Source organism: Cinclus cinclus, chromosome 18 (genome assembly GCF_963662255.1).
Source record: "Cinclus cinclus chromosome 18, bCinCin1.1, whole genome shotgun sequence".
NCBI lineage: Eukaryota > Metazoa > Chordata > Aves > Passeriformes > Cinclidae > Cinclus > Cinclus cinclus.
The window spans coordinates 726,482-751,127 of NC_085063.1; the positions used below are offsets into that span (position 1 = coordinate 726,482).

Genomic DNA, 24,646 nt, shown 5'->3' on the forward strand with positions numbered 1-24,646 from the left:
TCCAGCTGTAGCAATGATTTTGCTATAAGTTTAAGGGGAAATAGTCTTTCCCAAATGGGTAAAAGAATATGGATTATATTTATGTGCTGTTCTCCCTCCTGTCACAATCATGTAATTGAAAATTTGAGCTGCAGTTGCTAATCTCATCTAAATCAGTCATCTACATAGATTAGACACCTTTTAACAGGAACAGGACTAATGTTTTGAATCCAAGCCCCAGGCGTGGTGATTGTCAGGGAAAAAGCAACCCCTGGAAAATCAGACCAGAGGCCAGCTCGAGGCCCAGGTCAGATTTCAAACCGACTGTGTATGTTTTTGGATTTTAGCTTGTTGTACTTGGTGATCAGGTCCAGCTTGCTGTGACCCAGAGTCATTCTCTTCTCCGCCCCATATGCGCTGTTCTTTTCCAGCAGCACGTCCTCCAAGAACTTGTCATAGCAAGGCACTACAGACTTTTTATCCTGTTTGATCTGGTTGTATGGGGAGAAAAGGTCAAGCTGGCCACATCCAGGGCTCTGTCTCTTTTCCACCCCATAAAACACGTTGTCATTTTCAGCCGGCAGCTCCCTGGAGGTGGCTACAGGTGCTCTCTGCTTCAGGCTGGTCCCATAGCTGCCGGTACCCTCCAACAGGGACTGCAGTGGCTGCCCTGCTCTCGGCAGGGAGCAGTGGCTGCTGTTGGCCTTAGTGTCCCTCTGGTTACCAGATTTATTGGAGGAAGGATCTGGCTGCACGAATGTCCTTGCTGTTACGAGGTTTGATTTGGGATGTGAGGCTGGGGTGGGTTTATTTGGAGGACAGTTCACTGAGTCTGGTGGTTCTTCTTGCTGTTTAGGGCAAGTGGGCTTCAGGAATGTGTCTTCCTTCCCCTTCTTACTGCCAGAATCAGAGCTGGAATCTTGCTTTTCCTGGTATACACTGCAGCTGGAATTTTTCATAAAGGGAGATACTTTTATGCTCCTGATGCTCACATTGGAAAGGCTGCTGGAGGGGCTTAGGGTCTCAGTATCATTCCCTTGAGTGGGTTTCAGAAGACAGTTATCAACTTTTGAGGTATTCCAAGAAGAAAGACATGTCCTAGGATCTGGCACACAGAAGCTTGTCACTGCTCTGGACTCTGCGTACAGGTACCGGAATTCCTTGTCAAATTCTGCAACAATTTGTCCACGGAAGTGGGTCACCAGGCTGGTGTGCACTTGGCTGCAAAGCCAGGTGAAACTGCAAGAAAAAAACCAAAACACATGTAACTTTAGTTCACAGAATACCAGAAGGCCTAGCATGGATTTTAACATTCCAGTGATGGATTGCTACCCGATTTGTGTTGTTAAAACTTTCTTCAAGTAGGCAGGTGTGAGATTGCTCATGGACATGAATGTGCTCATCAATAATTATGAAAGAACAACCCTAAAGTGGTTGTTTGATTTCAGCTCAGGGTTCTCTGCTCTTCCCTTGCCTTGGCAGGAGCTGTGTTCTTATGTCCTGACATCTGCAACATGTGATGGGCTTGTAGGACCTGCTTGGACAGGCAGGAAATTAGGAACTGCCTTACGGAGTGGAGGTCTCCAGAGACCACAGCAATACCTCAGGACAGGAAGGCTGATGATTGCTGTAAGTATTGCTGTGGGATTCCCAAATGCAATAGAAGTTAATTCTTGTCTCAACAAGTCCAGTCCCTTCCCTCACAGTTAAGTGTTTTGGGATCTTTTCTGGGAGATTGTCATATTCTACCTTAAAATCAAACTGGTTTTTCCCTAGCTGGGGAAAAACTTCCATTAATTGCCACTCTGCAAATTTCCCTTATCTGTTTAATGCCACCTCTTGTTTGTGCCCAAACTGTAACCTAATTACCTCTCCCCCGGTATAGCTGCAGATTGTAACCACATTCTCCTAATCCTCCTTTTCCTGATTAACAGGGAATTTCCCCTCCAGAGTGGGATCCCCAGGCTCCTGGTCATCCCAGTTATCAGCTGATTTTTATTCTTCCTGTAGTCAAACCTGACCAGCAGACTAAATGTATGTCAAATAAACCAGAATTTTCACAGGTGGCAGTACCAGCTGAGGGCTGTGTTTTATCGGCTGCTAAAGGAAGACACTGATTCTGAAAAGCAAGATAAAATGACAGGAGCTCCAGGAGAGCAACTGTCATGAGAGATTACATTCTCAGATAAATGTCATTCAGGACAAGATACTGGCACTGTGTTTTGGGACCTCATCAATGTTTAGCTCACAAGATATCTATTTGGGAACTTCTGATAGGAAACCCAGCTCCTGACCTGTCCCTGAGCACTCTGCAGTTGTTACAGGTCGGACTGGTGTTTGGTATGTTTACACTCAGCAATTACACCCCAAAGAGAACCATAATATGAAAAAAACACTCTGCTGCTTCATATAAAACCAGGTAAATTAGGTAAGAATGCAAAAGTAGTAAAAGAATGGAAATATCTTTGTGGGTGGCATGAAGAGTATGCAGAAATACCATCCTGGAGGCTCAAAGCAAATTCATCCCTTCACAGAGATATTAGGGTGAAAAAATCAAACCAGAAACTACCTGGGATGACTAAAAGAGCAGAAGCTCCTAAACACAGAGAGGCCATCTTTGAAAAAAAAGCTGGGTCACACACTGCAAAAGGGGAAAGAAGTAGTATTCAGCTCTTTTTGAGGCACGTGGTTTGTGTGCAACAGGAGTGTTCAGATAATTCCTCTGCCTCCCTTTATAGGACAGGAGCTTGGGCTGCCCTAAGCTCCCTTTATACAGAACACAAGGGAGGATCAGTCTCCCGTTGAGATCTCTGTAGAAGAGATTAGAAAACATCAACAGAGCAGATATCAGTGACTGGGCAGGAGCAGGGATCATCAACCCAAGAACGCCAAGGGAATGCGAGGATGAAATAGCTCAGTTCCTAACTAGACTGTGCTATCTCCCACTTGAAAGGGCTCTGGCCATCAGGAGAGTGACAGGGTACTAATGTGATATAATGTTTTTAATGTTCCAGACCATTAAGTCTCAAATTAGATAGATAGTCTCACAAATTAGATAGATATAAATTGTGTAGATACACAAATTAGTAAAGACTCTACTAAAGAACAAAATTAATGGTCATATACAAAATAGGAGATAACAGGAAAGGAAGCTTTGGCAAAGGAATGTTATCTCTCAAAAAGCCCTGAGAGTTCTTTGAAGAAATCCAGGAGACCAGACAGGGGAGATTTCATGGATTGACACTGTCAAAGGTGTCTGTCCCAGGGCACTTCCTGGCTCCCAGGAGTGCTGGTGGCCCCAGACACATTGTCACAGCATTGTCCCCAGTCCCAATGCACCCAGCTATCTCCTCTCATTCATGTGAAATGTCCTTCCCCTTGTGAGGGGAGAGCACTCCACCAGCCTTATGACTGTCCTTGCCAATGATGACTCTTGCTCCAGTCCAGGCATTTGTGTGCCCCAGTTTCCCATGCCAACCCAATGGTGTCCTGCTCACTCTGTGTCGTGACAGGATCTGGAAGGAATCTTCCAAATCCCCTGGTGGCACAGCCCTCCTTGCCACACCACAGGTTTCCAGGATGGGACAATATGGTCGTGCCAGCTATGGCTATTCCCATCGCTACGACCTGATAAAGGTCTTTTCTTCCCTGAATGGCATAGCCAGGGAATGATTTCTGATATAAAAATGAGGCTCTGGATGAAGTTCACAGGTTGCAAATCCAATACAGACAGGAAGAGGTACATCCTTGCACAGCACAGCACCTACATGGGCTTTGGAGCTCCTCCTGCTGCAGGCCACTCTGGATGCTAAAAGATCATAGGAGCTTCTAAGAGGGGTAGGATTCTCCTGCGATTTTTTTTTTCCCTATAACAAACTGCTGCTCACAGCAGTTCTAGATCACACTGGGACACCAAGGACTCTGGGAGAGGATGGCTGTAGGATAGGATCCTCTCCCTGCGCTGTTTTCAGACTCTCTGGGAGCCGTGCAGCTCAGCCCTTGGCCGGGAGATGGAGGTGCAGCATCACCTCCGGGCGGTGGGGGACACTGGCCAGTCATCACAGCACCCCTTGTCCCAGGGCTCCGGCCTGGGCTGAGCAGGAGCAGGAAGAGGCACCTGCAGTATTCTACAAGTCTCCATCTCAGCAGCATTTTCGACACCCAGATTAGTTCCCTGCATGCTCCTCTGTACAGCTGTGCTTTGCTTTGCGGTCAAGGTGGCCTTTGCCTTTCCTCAGCTGTTTGTACAGGCGACTGGATCTCCACACTCAGCCTCTCTGCTTTGGTTCTTTCCAACAAACAAGATACCAATTTGCAGCAGAAGGTTTCTTGCTTCTTTCAATATCGTTTTTATGGCTCTTCTCTCACTTGGGCTGTCACAAAGCCATTCTTTTCTTTCGATATGCCAACAAAAACTTCTGTGTTTTGTTTTTTGCTCGTAGCTAAATGCATGTACTATATAACACTCATTACAAGACCTTGCATTTCAAGTGACATTTTCTTTGATAAGGTAACAACAACCTGCCTTTATTGCAGCAAGCTCTTTTAGCTTGTTCCCAACACACTTGGAATAATTTCCATTCCTTTATTTTCATCTTTATTTTGATCCAAACCACTGCAATGTATTCAATTAATTTTGCCACCCATGTCTGTTATCTCTTATTTTCTTATTCATGCTTCCAGTAGCAGACCTTGTCTCTTTCTCCTGGATTTGCTTTTTATTTACACACCTGAGGACTTGCTTCTCCCTGCTTTGGTGTGCCCAGCAAGGCTGTACGTAACTCATTTACTGGCAATGTCACTGCATTGCCACATGTGTCACCTGGGGTTTCCTTGCTGATGCACTGTGCTTCCCACTCCTTACACACTCGCTTCCTGCTTGATTAGAATTTTGTTTTTGATGTGACTCCTCATTAAGCTACATCTAGAAATCCCTCTTCAAAGCTCTTTCCTCTTGCTTGGGCCACGGATACCTGTGAGTATAAGCACCTTTCTTTGAAAGAAATTCCAGGCTTCCTTGAGCTTCAAACCCATGTATCTTTATCTGTCCATTACCAAACACTTCTGTACTTCAGTTTTATTTCTTCTGAAGCCATGTGTGGAAACTTTTGCACTCTTGTAGACTTCCACGTCTCATTTTCCATGTCAGCTTCAACACCAGATCTTGAGTTTCTCCCTATAGCAAACACTGGGCTCCTTCCTCCCTGTGCCCATGGCAGGACACACAATGATACCATGACAATCTGTCATTTTCAGCAGAGAAATTCAGTCTCTTCTAAGGAAACTCAAACTGCCACATAACACTCTTTCAGGCTGACAATACCACCTCTTTTCTCTGGTTCTACTCTGTCTTTCCTGTTCAAGATCCTGTTTAGATCTAGCTCCTATTGGTCCTTGGGTTCCTCTCACCCACTGAAACACACAATACTTCAAGTGCTCAAATAAACACCCTATTTCTTCTGGTGCCCAGAATAAACCTAAATTGCTAGATATATAATTACATTTAAGATTTAGATTATTGCTTTGCCTAGATACCTCAATCTAGTTTTTTACCTTCATTTAGAAGAAATATAACATTAAACATTTAATCAGTGTACACATAAGAGTTGAAGGGTCTAAACTAATTTGCCTACATTTGTTTAAGATAAGAGCAGTGAGCTTGGTTTCCATATTTAGAAAATGCTGCAAAAATGTGCTTTATCTGTACCAATAGGCAGAATAAATTAAAGAATCATAGAATCACAGAACATCCTGAATGGGAAGGGACATGCTGGGATCATCCAGTCCAGCCCCTGGCCCTTCATAGACACCCCAACAATCCCACCTTGTGCCTGAGAGTGGTGTCCAAATTCTTCTGGAGCTCTGGCAGCCTCGGGCCATGCCTGTTCCCTGGGGAGCCTGGTGCCCAGCACCCTCTGGGGGAAGAGTCTTTCCCTGATCTCCAACCTAAACCCCCTGCCCCCACCCCCCTGACACAGCTCCATGTTGTTCTTGTTGTATGAATTAATAAAATCTGTGGAAGCAGAGGGACAGTTAAACTGTTTCTGCATATTTGTGTCTTTTCTTCATTGGCCATCTCCTTGTTGCAGAGCTGCCAGTCTGGAGTAACCCAATGGATAGCAGGGTGCAGTGGATTGCTATAGACCAAAGCTGGGATGTGTAGTCACGCAGTTAGGGATCACACACTTCACTTTAAAAATAAAAGCAAGAAAACTGTATTCTGATAAAAGGACAAGACAGAAGTCAGGGACACTTGGGTAAGGAATTAGAATCAATGGAAAACATTTGAATAAATAAAACAGTGTTTAGAAAAGTGGACAGTGGCTGTACTATACTGGAATTTTGCAAGTAGAGTTCTGATGGTATATAAGCCACATTGAGGGGGTACTGAGAGACTAAGAAGGCATAAAGCAGAGGGATAAAGGGAGATCCTGCCAGGCTGAATGGGGGCCACAATGAGGAGAGTTGTTTTAGACACTATAAATCACAAGTTTATTGGAAAAACTAACCAGAAAGCCAAAAAAAGGAGAATTAACATTGCCAGGTCAGAGAGTTTCTTTGGGAAGGCCACTAAATAAAAAATAACCATGACCTAGCCATATCAAATATTCTTTCAGGACCAAAATAATCCACAACAGTAATGCTTAAATTCAAAGATAAAGTGAGGAATGCTATTAAAAAGAAATTTAAAAGAGTAATCAAAAAGTTTAAACTTTAAACTTAAAAGTTTAAAGAAGGTTGTTTAAAAATTATATGTTAGAGTCTCAGAGAAAGCATACATATCAAAATAAAAACACTTTAAATCATAAAAAAATCTCACCATAGTTAAAAAGTGCATTAAACAAAATTATTAAAGCAAAAAGCCTTCAAAAACTGGAAGTCAGTGATTTTTCCATTGTGAACCAGGTAACAACCTATAATTTAATATTGAATATGGTAGCAGAGGAATGGAAGCTTTTAAATCTGAACCTTTTAAAGAGCTCCTGGAAAACTTACAAACCAGCCAGTCTTATTTCCATACTGAACAAACTGGTAGAAGCAAATAGAGAGTAAAATGATTAGATGCATAAATAACTATAATCATAAAGCTGAAGAGTCATCGTGTTGTTGTGGAATGAAGCCATGCCTCAAAAGCCTCTTGCAGATCTTTGAGGGAGGCAGCAAGCACACAAATGTGCTCGATGTATCAAACTTGAACTTTCAAAGAGATTTTGACATGGTCATTGAGCAAAGACAATTTTTGTTGTTAGAAAAATTAAGTGATCATGGAGTACATACAAAGGAAGGTCTTCTCAAGAAGTGGCAGTTGATTAAAGATACAAACATTAGGAACAGGTTTAATTTACCCACTGGAAACCCACAAGTTTTGTGCTGGGATCAATGCTGTTTAATGTGTTGAATAAAGTACTAAAAAACTGTAGAAACTGTCCATGTCAGATTTCATGACAAAATTATTGTGGATCAAAGAAAACTGGATAAACAGAAGCTGAAAGATGGTCTTATGGTAAGGGGGGGATATGTAACAAAATTATGGATAATTAAATGTCAATAAATTCAAACTCTGGATACAAGAAATTACTGAAAAGCCAAGAATACTTCACCTGGAGAAGAGACATATGACAGATTGTAATGGAGGAGGACAAAATCATGGATGTAGTCAAGGAAGTAAATAGGAAACACCGATTTTCTGTGCCCAGGTTGTGGGAATTTGGGGACATCAAGTATAATTATCTAGTAGTAGGTCTACTGTAAACACCACAGATCAGTTCTTCACACAAAACACAAACTGAATTACCCATTGCCAGAGGGCATCATGGAGGCCAGACATGGTGGGAAAGAGTCTCCTATAGCAAACTGAACATAGAGAAGCACGTACAACATAAAACCACAGAGTTCTCAAACCTCTGATCCCTGCACACAGCATTGCTGAACTGCAAAACCTGCTGCTGGGTAAGAACACTTTTACCCTTGATCCCATATCATCCTGAGACACCGCTGGTTCTACCCTGGATCTTTGGCTTTACTCAGTAACTGTTCTCACCCTTTGGATCTGGCTCTCCCATCTGCAGGGACGGTAATCTAAATATCTCCTTTACAGGTTGCACTATACCAAGGAGCAGACATCCTGGTTTTCTGCCGTGAAAGTGTTTCTGACAAGTGTTGAACGAATTCCTTGAGAAGAGACTGTTTCTGTTAGTCCAGAACATTCTGTGCTTACTGGCACAGCACAGAATCAGATGTAAGACCCTACTCAACTGAAATACTATTTTCCAGAATTCCAGAAGTTTCAGCTCTGCAGAGATCTGTAGAAAGGGAGCACATGACAGCCCACAGACCTTGCCCTGAACAGCACAGGGAGGAACAGACCCAGAGAGCTGCACCTGCATTTTAAGCAATACCCTAACTCTGGGCCACAGGGAGATCAGATGTTACTTCAGCTGTGCCGTTCAATCCAGCTGACACACATTCAGCCTCAGCCATTCAAAAATGAGTGGTCAAGTTATGTACTCCCTGCTCCTGCTGCCAATGGAGATGGATGGAGGGAATTAAAAGATGAGTAGATGTGACATGGGTTAGTTGTAGGCTCAGCAGTGCTGAGGGAACACTTGAACTCAAGGCTCTTAGAGGGCTTTTCCACCTAACCAATTCTATGATTCTAGCGTCCTGTGTTTCCAGTGATTCACTCCATTGTTTTTAAGAGTCTTAGGATGGTCAAAATGGTACCAGACACTGCCCTCCATGTTGTTTAGAGATTTGACGCAACCAGTTTCAACCAAGTACTTCCATTTTTCATTCATTTTGCCAGAGTTTGATGAGATGAGACCTGCACTCCTGGAGATGATGAAGTCAACACCAGAGGAGAAAGTGCAGCTTGAAGTTAAAGTGCTGATGAGGACAGTGGTAGCCTGAGGATCCAGCATGTGCTCACAGAGAGATGGAAACTGAGAGAAGAGGAGAGGGAAAGGAGTGTTCAAGGAGATCTGGTGGAAGGAGAATAAAAGTATTGCCAGGACAACAAATTCACAGAGCAGGCTGTCCTGAGGATCTGCACTGTTTGTGAAGGATAATATAATATTCAACAGTGTGAGAATACTGTGGGAAAGATCTGCAGGTGGAAAAGTAACTAGAGTCTAGTAATAAAAATATAACACAAGAACAAGTAGTCCTGCCCCTCTGATCAAAACTTTGGAGAACAATGTTCACTGAGATAACAGAGGCTATAAGATCAGGATGGGCAGCAACAGTGAGAGATTTCATCCATTCATACACATACAGTTTAATGGTTCACTGGGATGAACCATGGAGAAAAACTTCTTGGAAGCAATACATGATTACATGTCAGAATTAACTAGTCTAAATTGTTCGACTCACAAGAAAAGATGTGACTCAGGATGTGGTCTGGAATAGTGCATAAGATTTGATTCCAGAGGCAGAAGTGGAAGAACCTGTTTGTAAGAATGATCACAACACAATTTTAACTCTTTAGTGGAGAGCAAACTAAATAAATGCAGCATGTGGAGGTTCAATTACAAGAAAGGAAACTATGTAAAAATGCAGCAATCAGTCAAAAAGAGTTGAAAGGGAGCAGACAAAAAACCTCCAGCATGACTGGGGCTGTAGGTTATGGCTGGGGTTGTAGGTTGTTCACAAATGCTGTACTGGCAGTCAAAGAATCAGTGGGCTCATTAGGGGCCTGGGTGTCAAAAGAGCGATGGCAAGGCCATAGCTGAGAACTTCAATGAACTTCCTGCATCCATCGCTGGTGCTGGTGACACTGAGATGTGTTTCACTCTTGTGTGCCAGCACTAACAGAAAGGCCAAAGGCTGAGAGGTTTCCCATATGATCCCACCTACAGAGAGGGCTCTGAATGCAGTCTTGAGGCCCATACACCCCTGAGCTTCCCTCTACCCTGGGGCATGCAGAGCATGCTGTGAAGAACAAGATTCCTGCTAGCATGGGGAAGCACAGCCTCCTGAGAAGGACAACAGGGCAAAGGCAAAAGCCCAGCTCACCAACCTGCTGGAGTTTGGTGAGGGAGCCAGTGAGCACATGGATGCCCTCAGGCATGGAGGGGTGCAGTGTGACCCTCAGGTGATCCTGCAGGTGATCCTCAGGTCCTTCAGGTGGTTGGATACCTCACTAAAGGTGAGCAAATCCAGAAGTCCACAAAACTGAGCAAGCTGACAAATATATGGCAGATGAACTTCAATAAAGGAAAATGTGGCTTATGCATAGGGGGAAATTATCTCTGTGATACTGAACCTGGAACAGCTCAGGAAGGGGCTCGGAAATCAGCAGCAACAGTTGTCTGATATCGTGAGCTCAGAGTGCAATGGCAACTAAAACATGCAGTGAGTGTTGGCCCCTGCCAGCAAGGGCCACAGTCACAAAACAGAGTCTGGGCACCTTTTGCCCCTCTTGAACACCTCACTGCAGTGTATCGGGGGAGCCACATGCGGCTCTGGTCTTTGCACCTCAAGAAGGAGGTAGTGAAGGCACAGAGGGTGCAGAAAAACAAAATTGAAAAGGCTGAGGGATTCAGCAGCCACTGTATGAGGAGAGACTTCTGAAAAGTCTGAGGTCTTCAGGTAAGAAAAGGACAGGGAGGGCAGATAAGATGGAGACTTGGAAAACTGTGAAAGCACTGACTGAGGTGGATGCAGGGTAGCTGTTTAACCAACATGCAGCACCAAGAGTTACGTTTTTCAGTATTTTGGTAAGGAATATTTCCTCAGTGTCACCAGCCTCTGCCACAGTATTTGCTGTATTTTCTTACCTGTATGTACCAGCAAGAACTTGGTCACAATCAACCAGGACAAACTTTTCCAGAACCTGGCCTGCGAATTTCTTGCCTGCTTTGCTGTAGTACATGTCTCCACTCAGGCATCTTATGCGCATGTTCTGAAACCAAAGCAGGGAGAGTTGGTAAGGGGCCACGTGCTGAACTAAACTGAGATGTTCCCTTGTCCATCACTGCTGGACTCCCTCAAGCTCTTGGTCTGCTCTGAGAGGTAGAACTCAGCAAGGCATTAAGTATTTTTTGGCTCCTACATGCTAAATATTTTGTCACACTGCCTGCTTCTACAGGATAAAAACCAGCAAAAATTAGTAAGTTGCACCCAAGTACCAATTCTAGTTTGAAAAAAAAAAAGCTTTGGAGAATCCTATGAGCCTACAGATAATTTCTGACATATGTAAAACTATCCAATTTCTTCCAGATTATTAATAATATTCAATGCTCCACACTAGCTGATGGCTTTGCATTGAACTAAATTTTGATACATAACAACTAGCTTGTTTCTAATCAGAGTGTGCTGCTCAGATTTTATACAATGACAGGCTTAAAACTAAAACATCGGTCAATGAAAAAAGTCTTACTGAGAGGAATATCTGCATTTTTAAGGTACTCCTTTTTATCAATACATTTTTTAAATTATATTAACGTTTTCAGCTGCTATACTCAACTGAAGCATATCTGATGCTCCACTGCAAATATTTGTCTGATACAACCTTGGCCTTTAAAACCAACTGGCCAGAATAAAGTAGGGAATATGGCTTAGTGTCCACTGGGAGCCTCTTTTATAATACGAGGCACTTGTCCGTAATAGAAGTTATTTGCACCTCAGGTGAGGAAGGCAGAACAGAACTGTCACTAAATTGTTACTGGCCTGCTGTGTGATACAGTGCCAAACAAAACATCTAGCATGTAAATAAACATCCCTAAGGCTACACCTAGGCACCTAGGCTGCCAGGTCATCCCTTCCTGCCCTCCAGGCCAACTCCCCTAACACCTGTAGCACCTCTGGTACAGCAGGAGCTGTCACAAGCTGTCACCACCTTCATTTGACTGGGCAGATCCCTCTGTGGGCAGCTCATTCCTGCCGAGCATCAGCCCAGCTACAGACAAAGCCCTACAGCAGCTGGTTCTGCATCGGAGCCAATTTGCTCCTGGCAGAGGTGGGCGCTCAGGGAATGTGGCAATGCTCCTCCGTCACCCAGCAGATTTCTGGCCAGGCACAGGCAAGGGACAAGCACCAGCAGCTGGGATTTGCCTGCAGATGTTCCCCGCAGGGTGCAGTCCTGCCGCCTCCCAGAGCTGGGCACCCCGCGCCCCCTTCGCCCTCCTCCCAAGGGCTCAGGGCAGTCACCCTCGGGTGAGGAGCGAGGCAAGGACCCTGCGGCAGCGACTCCCTCGCGGGTGGCTTTCACTGCTGTCAGATCCCCGCGTGGAGGAGCCCAGCTTCCCTCCGGGAACACCCGCCAGGTGGGAAAGGCTGGATTCTCCCATGGCAGTGAGGGTCCCAGTCCACCCAGGAGCACCACCGCCCTCCAGGGCTGCACAGCAGCAGCAGATCTGCTCCTGACCAAGGCCCATCTAGGCTCTCTCTTGCAGTGGGTAATGGCAGCTGGAGAGAGCAGGAACAGGGCAATCATTTATGATGCAGTTCCTAATATTGCTGCGGACCCTGTTTTCTGCTGAGGGATTTCCTGAGCTTCTTGTGGTTTGTCTCAGTGGGAAGCCCACCATGGTCTCTTGTCCAAGTACTGGTCCTGACTTTTCTTGAGTTCATGGAAAATTCTAGCAAGAACAGAACTGAAGCTTCAGAATTTGGGTGCTGTGGTTCTCACTGGTTAGCTTTTTATCCCAGAACATAGCCTCATCTGCCACCTATGAAAAGAGAGAAACCTTTTCCCTATAATGACAGTCGTGCATTGGACCACGTTACCCAGAGAGACTGTGTGGTTTCCATGCTTGGAGATCTGCCAGATGAGACCAGGTAAGGTGACTTCACTGTTTTGAGTGGGAGGCTGGGCTTGATGACATCCTAAGGTCCCTGCCAACTTGCATTAATCTGTGATCCTCTGAAATGACAGAACAAGTTGCTGATTCAAACCAAGATAATGCTGGATACTTAGGGTGGTATCTTGGGGAGGCCACCTTGTCCTGTGGCCAGTCAGCACAGGGATTTTTTCTTCTAGTGCGGAATTTTTAATAATACTGGTTCTCACTGGGAAGAGTTTCCTCCCCCAACTCTTTCCTGGGGAAATTAAAACAATTTCAGGTAAGGGATATTCCATAAATTTGTCACCACAGTATTTCTTCACTCCCTTTATCCTTTCCAAGGCTGGGTGAGTTTCTGATATCTAATTCATTTTTATCATCCTCTTCTTCCTCTTGTCAATCCAGACCTTGAATCATCCCAACAACATGAGAATCCTGCACTCTTGCAGGAAAGACACCCAGGTACTACTCTTGCTCCATCCAGACAATAGTTCCAGGTTCAGCAGATAGATGTCTGAAAACTCCAAATTAAAGCTTCTGCTGTCACTGCTTCCAGTGCTCCACAGGATTTTCTGATGCTCAGCACTGGAATTTGCCACCAGCAGACTCAAATGTTTTTCAGAAGTAAGATACTTAGAGGGGCAATAACCCCAAATCCCCATTCAACCCCAAATTGTCACCAATTATTCCAAATGGAGATTTACCACCACATCCTGTCACAGCTTTGAGGCAAGAGTAAAATATGTACCCTCATTCTACTCAGATGTGTATTCTGCCTGTAGGTAATGGACTGCTTAGGTGCATAAATGTAAGAGACACTTCAGATGGAGAGCTGTTAGTGAGTCATGGAATGGAGAGTCAAGTGTTAATTACCCAGTCAAGCACATGGCATGACATCAAGCCTAACACAGAGACAGAGACGTCTCCAGAGATATAAACTCATTCTAATTTTAATTTTTAAAATGGCCACCTCTTAGATAAGAAGCAATAAAATATATTTTGGAGTGATGGAATTAATCTGAATGCATCACGTCACTTCAGTATGGAAGCTATTTATGGAGGCAAATGTGCTCCAGCATGGAGCAGTTTTCCCCAAGAGCTGCCATCCCAAGAGTCGGGATGAAATGGATCTGGCTTGTAAGAAGCAAGACAGGACAGACCTTCACCAGCATGGTGGAAGAATCACAAAATCATTTAGGTTGGAAAAGACATTCAAGGTCACTGAGTCCAACCTTGACAACTGGACCATAGTATGGAGTGCTTCTCTAAAGAAGCCTCTCTAAATTAGCCTTTATGTAGACAGGCAAATATTAGGGAAAATTAAGACATTTTAACTGTATCTATTTGGAAATCCTGTAAAACATTATTTTTGCATTGTCCCTAGCTTGTTTTTTTTTTTTAGCTAAGAATACTTTTGAGCTAACTGGAAAATTTCCAAGTGTTCCCCACAAAAATGAAGGGAAACTGATGGATGGAGTGGAGTCAGTGCTCCAGGGAATCCTGCACACCCAGGAAAGGAACACAGCCAGCACTGCTGGCCTTACAGAAATAACAAATGACAACAAAAAAAACCCCAACTTCTATTGATAGGTGATAGCCAGAAATGGAGATCAGCAGAACACTGGGGTGCCTCTCGGAGGCTTCAAGCTCCCAAGAGAGCTTTTGACACTGTCACATTCATTTTTAATGTCTATCGGCTCTGGGCACCACATGCTGGGTCATAGGCACCCACTGAATTGGGTTTTTCACAAATCCCTCATGGACCCAGAAATTAATTGCAAAGCCTAAAAGCAGAACTTAACATGAGATTTTTAACCTGTGGTTTCAGCAGAAGGAAGTGATAGGGTTTGCAGCAGGACACCTGAGGGGACTCACTGCTCCCCTAGCCCTCCCAGCTATTGGTCTGCAGCAGCTCTGGGCAGAATTTAAATCCCTGAGCTCAGGGATCTGAACTATGAGAAATTTAAATCTTGCAATTCTATGTCCTAGAGCAGGGGCTGTGTCCTCTCAACCCCCATGTCCAGATGGTACAGGCTCACATAAACTAAATTTCCTGGCCTCCCTCTGCATCTCTGCACCGGCCCTGAACACTCTGCAGAGTGTTCAGCAACTCACTGCATCTCATTGCCCCAGCTTCACACTTCCTGCATGGAAAACTGAAATGAGGACCACAAAACATCAATATATGGGACTAGGAGGCTCCTGCATGCCTTCCTCTCTGCATCCAGACAGATCTCAGTTTCCTACAGCAAACAGCCTTAGTTTCTTAGCCTGTGACAGGGAGAGAAGGGATGAGTCCTAGGGACCAGGCAGAGGGAAGAACACAAGGTATATAGTTTTTATCAATTCCAAGACCTGTTTATCATATCCAGTGAGTGATTGAAAACTTACTGGGAAGCTGTCCTGAATAAGAGCCATTTTATTGCACATTTCCACAAAATGCTTCAAGTACTCTTCATCCAGGATCAGGTAAACAGGGACATGTCGTCTGCTTGAGGCCTCCAGTAGGTCACACATAATTTCCATGTCTGTAAACAGATCCATCACAATTGCTATCACCTGGCCAGGAGAAAAGAGATGTGGAGGGAAAGAAACATAAGAGACTGATGAAATCTCTTCCCCAAGTGAATTGTGCTTTAAACTACTTAAAACTCCTGAGTTACTGAGCATCTGTGGCCACCTGAATGGAGATGATTCTGGACCTTTGTGTTAACAGCTCTTACCCCACTTTGGCAGCTAAAATCAAATTTTAGTAACTATGAAGACAATCCCCTCCTGTCTCATCTGTTATTTACAGAAAGGAATAGCTGAAAGGGTAACATGTCTGAATGTCAGCAGTGAAACAAGTATGTGTTGCCTTAAGAAAATATGCCAAGAATAAAGTATATAAACAAGAGCCAAGACTGAGCAAAATCATTGTACAATCAGCAAGAGTGACTCTACATGACTGGCAGATTAATATGGAAGAGTAAAATTTCAGACGGACACACTGTCAGGTAAGGGAGAAGGTATTGTGATAAAGTATGTGCAAATCTTCATTTCAAGACTAGATCCTAAGGGTGCCTAGACAAAATTGGAGAATAATGTGTGTGGAAAGGGTCCCTTCCCTTTCTCTGCTGGCAGAACTCCTGCTCATGCAGCCAGGGTTGCAAGTGATGGGTGTGAAACCTGACAGGAGGAAAAAGGAATAACACTAAGATTATTAAAAAATAAAAATATTTGTATCTCAATAAAGCAAAGATAAGGTCTCCAAGAGAAGGGTTTTAAAAAGCAAAATAATTTTAAAGAGAACTGCCAGTTCTTGATAGAATGAGGTTGATAAAAGCCATGCCAATCCATCCCACTGTGGAGATGGAGTGGGAAGCAGCAGACTGTCATGGCTACATGAATTCTCCAAAAATGGGAATGAAAATACAGAAAAAAAAAGGTAAGCCATGACAAGCAACTACTACAAGTGAGTTGACCCAGGACTAGACAATTCAAAGTACAGAATTACTTGCAACAAGAGCAATGCATCAAGGAAAATCAGCCATGAATAGATTCAGATGGGATTGGAGACCCTGCTGCTCTGTTCCCCATGGAATGAAGCTGGCAGCAAACAACACTAAGGGGGCCGTGGTTTGGATGAGGAAGTGACTGTTGGGAACCCATTTGTTGGCTGTCACTGTCACTCAGGGTCAGGGGCACACCTTGGAAAAGGAAGGAACAGAGAGGAAAACACTTGCTGAGCTGGATGATTTATCACTGCACCTGAGGGTGAAGAGCATCTGGTGACTCAGACCTTGAACCATCAGCAGTTAACACTGAGAACTCATGGAAGATGGGAATGCACTGTGAGTGGAAAAGGGTAGGGGAGGATTTACCATCAGTCAAACTTATTTTCAAAAGCTGAAAAAAAGAAATGGAACTACTGCCCAAGTACTTAAGTCCCAGGCTTTACCATATCATAGTAATAAGGTAATTGGTGCTCCTAAGTTGGTTTTATAATCCTGATTTGTGTTTCTGCACCTACCAGAAAATGCCCAGATAAATATTACTCAAAACCCACTTAATCTGGGAGTGAAGCTCCAATAGCCTATTCTGCTTCTCAGTGTTCATGCCCTGCACCACAGCTGGCACATGAAATGCATGACAGTCAGCCCTGCTGCCATCATACCCCACCCCCAGGAGGGAGCCTGTTTTCCAACACCTCCCCTGCCTATGTTATATGCATGGCCACAAATGCAACTCTTCGTAGTCCAAATCACCCCTGCAGGGTGAGCCTTCCTCTGCCACTGCTGCTCACCTGCTCCTCTTCATACCAAGAGCTAAATGCAGAGGATGGCAGTGAGGTCAAATTTTACATGTGCAGTGAGTCAAGCTTTAAATAGGAACAGGGGAAATTGCAATCATGCCATGGGGCTGATCTGGAATAAGTTCAGAAAAGAGGAGAGGAGCTCCAAGTCTAACTGTCCTTGGATTTATGCTCCAGACTGCCACACTGACCCAGACTGTTCACTGCCCAGTAGCTCCTCTGCTCTGTTTTCATTAATAAACTGCCTCTTTCCAGTCAGCTCACAGCCTCAGTGTTGCCACGGGCAGAGCAGGGCCCCTGGGCTTCCCCGTGCTCTCCAGCCCAGTCTTCTGCTCGGGGAGCTGGCTCCTCTCAGCCTGTACACACAGTGGAGAGACCTTTGCACTGAGCCACAGCAGAGAGGGCAGTAATGTCAGAAAGCTGATTCCTGGTCCCTTGGGGATTGAGCCCTTTTGTAGATGGACAAGATTTCATGGCTCTGTTTTGTCCCCAGAACCCATCTCTGTGATGATGCCCAACACACTATCATTGGTTCTCAACATCTTGCAGGAGGCCCCAGGCCCAGCTCACCATAGCAGGGTTTGGGGAAGAACCTTCTCAGAGGATGGTGCAATCCCAGACATCCATGTGGGACACAAGGCAGCTGTCAAGAGCTAAAAATTATTCCTGCTGTCCAGGCCAAAACTACATCTCCGTCCTCTCACCCCGGTCCGAGGAGATAGGGGCTGCAGAACATGACTCCAAAAGGCACCTCTTTTGTAGCCCTTGTCAATGTTGTCTTTCCAAAAGCTTTACAAGGGTTTGGCAAACTTCTCCCCTTTTGAAACATGCCCGTCTCTCATGGAGAGCAGTCAATAGAGGAGGTCTACAAGCACTGAGAAGCATCTTCAGCTTCCCAAATACATGTTGGTGCTGGTCCATCAGCACAAGGCACCACTGAGACCCATAGTATAAGAGGTCTTTGCCACATCTCTCCACGCTATCCTCCAGCCAAAGGCCAACTGCAATTTAGCTGAATTTCTTTGGTGGGTCACACATCCTCTGATAATGAAGCACTGTGAAAAGACTATAGCTGAGACCTTGTGTAAAACCTCAGGCAAGTGCCTCTCAGCCAGATTTCACCTCATGATATTCGAGCTCATCTCAAGCTTAGGTTTGAGGCAGGTTTGTCCTGGGGACAATCTAAACTCTCCTTGGGAAGTCAGTGTGATGGAGTCAAGGAAGACCAAAGCTCTTTTGTCCCCAGATCTGGTATGTTCAGTGGCAATACCTGTACCTGGGGTGCGCAGAAGATCCACACCATCTTGTGTTCCTCTACCAGTGCTTGCACGCTTTGGCAGGGCTGGTTGCCACAATTCAGGCCGATCCTTGCCCAAAAGCAGCACTGCCAGGGCCGCAGTGCCCACTGTGAGAGGGACGGGGCTGAGCAGGCAGCAGCACGTGGCACAGAGTCACAAGAGGCAGCGATGCCCAGGCTGGATGACGGTTGCCAGGCTGCAGCATCAGCGAGAGCCCCAGGCAGTGGGGCCAGCTTGTGCAAGCTGGGTGAAGCTCGGATAGTAACACCCAGGCTTTCCAAAGTGGGTCTTGGCTTAGTCGGGAGGTGGAGCAGACTGCAGCTCTGCTCACACCTTCCTTGGTGGTTCTCCCATGTGCAGCACGGCCGGTGCTGGGCAGTAAGGATGGCAGCCCCGTGTGTGCTGCAGCGGGGACAGAAGGGACAGCACACAGCTGACTCTCCCTGCAGAGGGAGATACAGTGCACCTGGGCTTCTCTTTATAACTGTGGGTGTCCATAAGGGCACTGATATCACCACATCCTTCTGGAAATCAAAGCAGACAGCTCTTAAAATAACATCAGATCAACCCCAAGGGTGAGAAATTTTGGGGGAAGAAGACCCTGAAAGTTTTTTCCCCTCATAGCTCGTAAAGCACTGTGAGTTGAGTATCCAAGTACCATCTACAATTCAGGCTCCTGACAGGTCATGTCTCATATTTAAAGCTATAGGCATTCGAGTCAATCAGGCCTTACAAACCTAAACCTGTGTCAGTGCCTCCAGCTCCTCTGTTTCAGTGGTGGGGGCTGCAAGGCTGGGGCTGGCTCAGGGCATCCCTCATCATGATGATCACAACCTCTGAGCCCATGGCTTGGCCTTGGCAGGTCAGCATGTTAGAGACACAGCTACCCCACAAGCTTTTAAAAAAAATCACACCTTGCCATTGTAGGGTTAAACCATGACGTTTCCAAACCCACTTCTGGAAATGCACAATTCAGCAATTACTGGAGTCATCACTTTAGGAATTACAGCACTTACTGGATCCCCACTGGGGTTTGCCATCTGTCTGGTTTATAACCAGCACAGCTGGTTTTACTGGTATTTGCCAATAGCAGTGTGGTTTGGGTCATTACTACAGTGGTGCCATTTGATCTCTTGCTTCCCTGGGGACCCTCAGGGACCCTTCTGCCACCAGTTCACAGCCAGAGTCCAAGGGGCACAAGAGGGGTGAAAGAAGCAGCATGGACAGTTCAAACCAGATTGGAGCTCATCCAGCAAGAGCAAAATTGTAATAGCATTATCAAGTGATGGCAAAGGTGTGGCTGTGCTGCATCTTCTTATGTCTGCAAAGAGAACAGCTCAAATATGAACATCTGTCTTCAAAGAGAGCATGTTAAATACAGCGAAAGCGAAAGACCAAGCACACCAGCAAAAGATACCCATGAAACAAATGCTCCTTTTGCTAATTTGTCAGCACAAATGTGCTGTTGCAAGAGATGTCAGCTGATGTTCTGTGTGACTCTACCGGGGAAGAGCAAACAGCATTTCAAGACACACACCTCCCTGTCTACAGGACCTGGGAAACGCAGTTAGGGATCTCAATGACTTTCTCACATCACACCAGCGCTATATCCCCCATGGGAGGAGAAACACCCTAAAAGAGTGATCTATGACAAAAGCTAAAAGTCTAGTGGCAAAAGTATTTGAAACTTAAAAACAGCAGCTGCAAAGCAAAACACCAGATGGTTCTCCAAATGGTTCATACTGGCACTTCAGGCAAAGGAAGTTTTTACCTCTGGTTGCTCTTTTGTCATTAATTCCCATAAGTAACATCCTTTTGCATGTTTTTTTTTTTTTTTTTTGAGCAAAATGACTCAGTAAGTACTTAAATATGTGTATCTAGGGTTGTGAATGAGCTGGAATTGCCATCAGTCATAATCATGGGAAGCACTGGCCAGAGCTGCTTACCCAAAAGCCAGTAGAACACCAGTAATAAATCAGTAAGATACTTAAAAACTCATTCTCACATTTCACACAATAGTAAAAAACACCGTGTGAAACCCCCAACACAAACATGAAGGGCAGAAGATTGTCAGGGCTTTGTCAACCAAGCAAAGAAAGCAAAAATCTCAGTATGTACTGAAAGTACAATAAAGCATCCACTGCCCAGGCAACTTGCCCACAGCAACTGAGAAGTTCCTGTGAACTAAGAAAGCAGCAAGATGTTTTTCCTGTGGCCTAAAAGATCATAATATCACTGAAGATCTGGGACATGTACTGAGTGACGTGAGAACACTTCTTGGTAGTCATTTACTCCGTACATTCTGCCATGACTGTGCCTTAATCCCCACTGCTGACAAGCATAGGGTCAATATCAAATAACTTTTCAGACCATTCAGATCATAAACTACCATAAATCAGCTGCCTGAAAGGACAAACAAAGCTTTTAGTCACTTATTTCCTGGACCAAAACTTCCCGTAATTCCCTATAAGATGCAATAGAAATTCAGTCATTAAGCAAAGGCTGCTTTCAACTGAGCAGCAGCTCATGTGGCAAAATGGTCTTTTGGGCAATAGATAAAAGATCCCCATTCACCTCATGTCACACCCAAACTTCACTGATATGTGGCTCTTTGAGGATGTTTTAATGCTGCCCGGCAATCTGAGCTGCTGGGAATACATGAATTCACTTGCTCAGCTCTGCTGAGGGTTATGGAAGATCACACTTGAGCTGCAGTGAGCTGGGTGATTCCTTATCTCCAGCTGCTGCACGAGCAACAATGAATGTAAGGAGTGACTGCGAAGTTAAATAGAAAACTACTGGAGTGATAAGAGAAACTGTCAGAAGCGGACTAGTTAAAGTGAACTTTGCTCTAAATGTTTCTTCAGTATCTCAACACAAATACTACAAAAGAAGATTGATGTGAAACAGCTGAAAAAAAACATAAAGAGGACAAAGACAAAAGCTGAAAATGTGTCTGAGATAGTTGTCTGAGCTGCTGCTTTCACACAGAGTACAGTGGCAAAGCAAAAGAAACAACAAACAGCATAACTGAGTGAATAAATTCATGCCAGCATTATGCTTGGTAGGCAGGCACTGCAGTCATCCAGTTTTTATTACATCCAAGGGTTATAATAGCACACCAGAAACTGTGCAGTGGGGCAAAAAGGGCTGATTTTACTCATCCCTGGGAAAGCACAGACATCAAGCCTGAGACAGGATTCTTAACTTAATTCAAACCACAAGCATGGATTTTCAGTCCCACAGATTTATTCAGGTCATATGTGGTGAGGTCCTGGCCCAGGTTGCGCAGAGAAGCTGTGGCTACCCTATCCCTGGCAATGTCCAAGGCCAGGTTGGGCAGGGCTTGGAGCAACCTGGTTTAGTGGAAGGTGTCCCTGCCCATGGCAGGGCATGGAATGAGATGGCCTTTAAGGTTCCTTCCAACACAAACCATTCTGAGATTCTCTCTGTGGCAACAGCTCACCAGTGGTATTGTCTTGCCCAGCTTAAAATTATGTCCAGGGCTGGAGAAGAGCCCTGGCTGTGCAGAGGGAGCAGGGCTGGCTGGGACACAGAGCCAGGGATTCTGCAGGCCCTGCCACGCACCCACACTGGGCTCTGGGACTGCTCTGCATCCCTGCAGCCACGGACACAGAGCCTACAAGGCCTGGACAGCATGAAATCCCAGGCAGAAAGAAATTACAAGAAAGGAAAGGAGCAGGAACAGCCACAGGTCTGCTGCAGAAAAAGCAATCACATCATGCCAGACATGTAGAGAGCAGCAACAGCGTGGAACATGTGGTCACAGGTGTGGGACCAGCCACGAGCCCTGGGCATGTGGCACAAAGCTCCCCTCCAGGGACACAGCTCTGTACATACCGTCCGTGCCCGGCTGATCAGAGACCGCACCAAATCCTTAATGCTGTTCGTTTTGTTTCTTTGGAAAATCACAGTGGCTTGAGTCTGGCCTGACACCGTGAGGAGTGGTGTCCCTGGCCACCCCAGCTCCAGCTCTGGAGGGTGCACATCAGACATGAGGGGGAAGTAGGTGCCTGAAGTTAGTTCAGAGTTGAGGGACAACCTGTCTCCAGTGTCCACATCACCAGGGTCAGCTTCTTTGTCTTTCACTGTACTGGGGTCTGGGAAGCTTTGGTTCCTCTGATAGCTGATATACTCCATGTCCAAAGTGGAGAGGAACGGCAGCTCCCTCTCCTCGGCGATGGCGCTCAGGTAGCCACGCTCCCCCTGCTCAAGGAAGGCATCGATGGCCAGCCGGGCTGTCTCGCTGTGCTGGAGCACCAGCGGGGTGGGCTCCCTCCACCACGGCTTCTTCAGCTGCTCTAGGCGGCTCTTCAGTGGCCCAGACACCCCTTGCTGGCTCCCATAGCTGCGGTGGAGCTGGGGTCTCACCTCGACTGCCAGGTAGTTGAACATGACTGGAGCTGCTGATGCTGAGTGGTGTCTCTCCTGCTGGATTAGTCCTTTGTCCGTCTTCAGGTTTTTTCTGCCTCTCCTGAGCTCCGCCCAACAGGTTGCTTCAGGACTCAGCATAAGCTCAACTCCTTAATCACCAGGTACAGCCTCCCACTCCGGGGGAGGAGTAGGCTTTCCCCAGCTCCTTCACCCAACTTCCCCAGGCACACACCTGATACTCGGTGCCCAGAGTGTCCCTTTTTCAAGGGGAAGAGTATCAGGTCTTCAAGCTTCTCCTTCCTTTTTCCTTGTAACTGATTAATGTCCTTCCCTTCCCTTCCCTTCCCTTCCCTTCCCTTCCCTTCCCTTCCCTTCCCTTCCCTTCCCTTCCCTTCCCTTCCCTTCCCTTCCCTTCCCTTCCCTTCCCTTCCCTTCCCTTCCCTTCCCTTCCCTTCCCTTCCCTTCCCTTCCCTTCCCTTCCCTTCCCTTCCCTTCCCTTCCCTTCCCTTCCCTTCTTCCCACCCTTGGCCTAGCAAGCCCTAACCTGTTTTGTCCCTCACTGTGCTTGCAGTGGAAATGCAGATGATGGAACTTGTTCTTGCTTGAAATTTGTTCCAAATCAAACATGCTGCTTAGTGTCATTTATAATGAAACACAAATATCCCAAGTGCGTAATCAGACTCGGCAAAGAAACTTACTCATCCTTGAGCCACAGATAATGCTCCTCCTTAGCATTTCTTGGGAGCCCAGCTCTGCTACACCAGCACCTGGCAGACAAGCCAGAACAGTCTATTTTTGACACACAGAGTCATGGTGTTTGTAGGAACCACACCAGGAATCTTGGTCATTAGATAGTGCCGGTGAGAAGAGCAATATTTCATATGCTGTTTTAGCATCTCGCTGGAAATCCTTCAAGGATATTCAGCCTTAGGAGTCTGGTGCTGTGTGAATGATGATACTGCCCACATGCTGTTTAATAGGGATTAGTTTACTCCGGCTTCCCAAAAGCATCATGGAGTTATTTTTGGAGGAACAATACAGGCAGACATTGCTATGTGAGTTAAAGCACCATGTAGGAACCCACCATGAGAACACAATGTGTGAAGAACTGCAGAGGAGCAGAGATCAGTCCACCCTGGAGCTACTGGACTCCACACAGGCAACCAGGGAATGAAGGACTGGCTGGAGAGTTGATGTGGTTCAATTGGCCTTGTATCTACAAAAGTCCCCTGAGACTAAATTAAATTAAGTAATGTAAAAGTTAAATGTGTGGCCTGGAATAATCACAGGGCAATAGTCAATGGAGAGGGACGGCCATGCTTGAGTGTGAACCAGCACATCCAGACACCAGGCTCTAAGTCAGCGGGGATGAATCATGTCCTCAAGGGACTATCACTCTCCACGGACTGCATCTGAGTGAGATGATTAGCTGTCTAGTCTCTAGATGCCTGAAGTCAGGATGAAGCCTCAGCAGGACTGCAAATGGCAAGAACATTGCATTGATTGAATCAGAAAACAGAAGCTGGCTGCCAGTTGGCTGTGATGCAGCTGAGCAAGGGCCAAATAGGGATGGGACAAAACTATAACAAAGCTGCTGACACACAGGTATTACAGGTGAAAGTAAACGTTAGAACTGCTTAAAGAATAACTTTAAAATGTGAACAGCCAACCCAGTGTAAGGAAGTAACAAAGGAAAGGAACTGTAACATGGTGGATGTTTTTCTGGAGCTGCTTTGCCAGAATGATAACATAAAATAAGTTATAAATTACCATCACCCTACGTTTTGCCTTCCTAAAGCGCTGAAAAGAGTGTACATTTTTTTTAAAGTAATCAAATACATATTTTCTGCTGCTGATTCTGTAAAGGGGATTTGTAAATGGATTTGCACTGTCTC

The 24,646-nt window shown here is 45.5% G+C and overlaps 1 protein-coding gene across 1 annotated transcript; it reads right to left on the minus strand.

Annotated features, from left to right (window-relative positions):
* Positions 1 to 163: 163 nt before the first annotated feature.
* Positions 164 to 22,889, minus strand: FAM83C (family with sequence similarity 83 member C). Its single transcript, XM_062505305.1, has 4 exons — positions 22,218 to 22,889; positions 15,156 to 15,323; positions 10,758 to 10,882; positions 164 to 1,218 (listed from the first exon to the last, which is right to left on the minus strand). The coding sequence occupies exons 1-4, from the start codon at positions 22,887 to 22,889 to the stop codon at positions 288 to 290; spliced, it is 1,896 nt and encodes a 631-aa protein (XP_062361289.1). The 3' UTR covers positions 164 to 287.
* Positions 22,890 to 24,646: the final 1,757 nt, after the last annotated feature.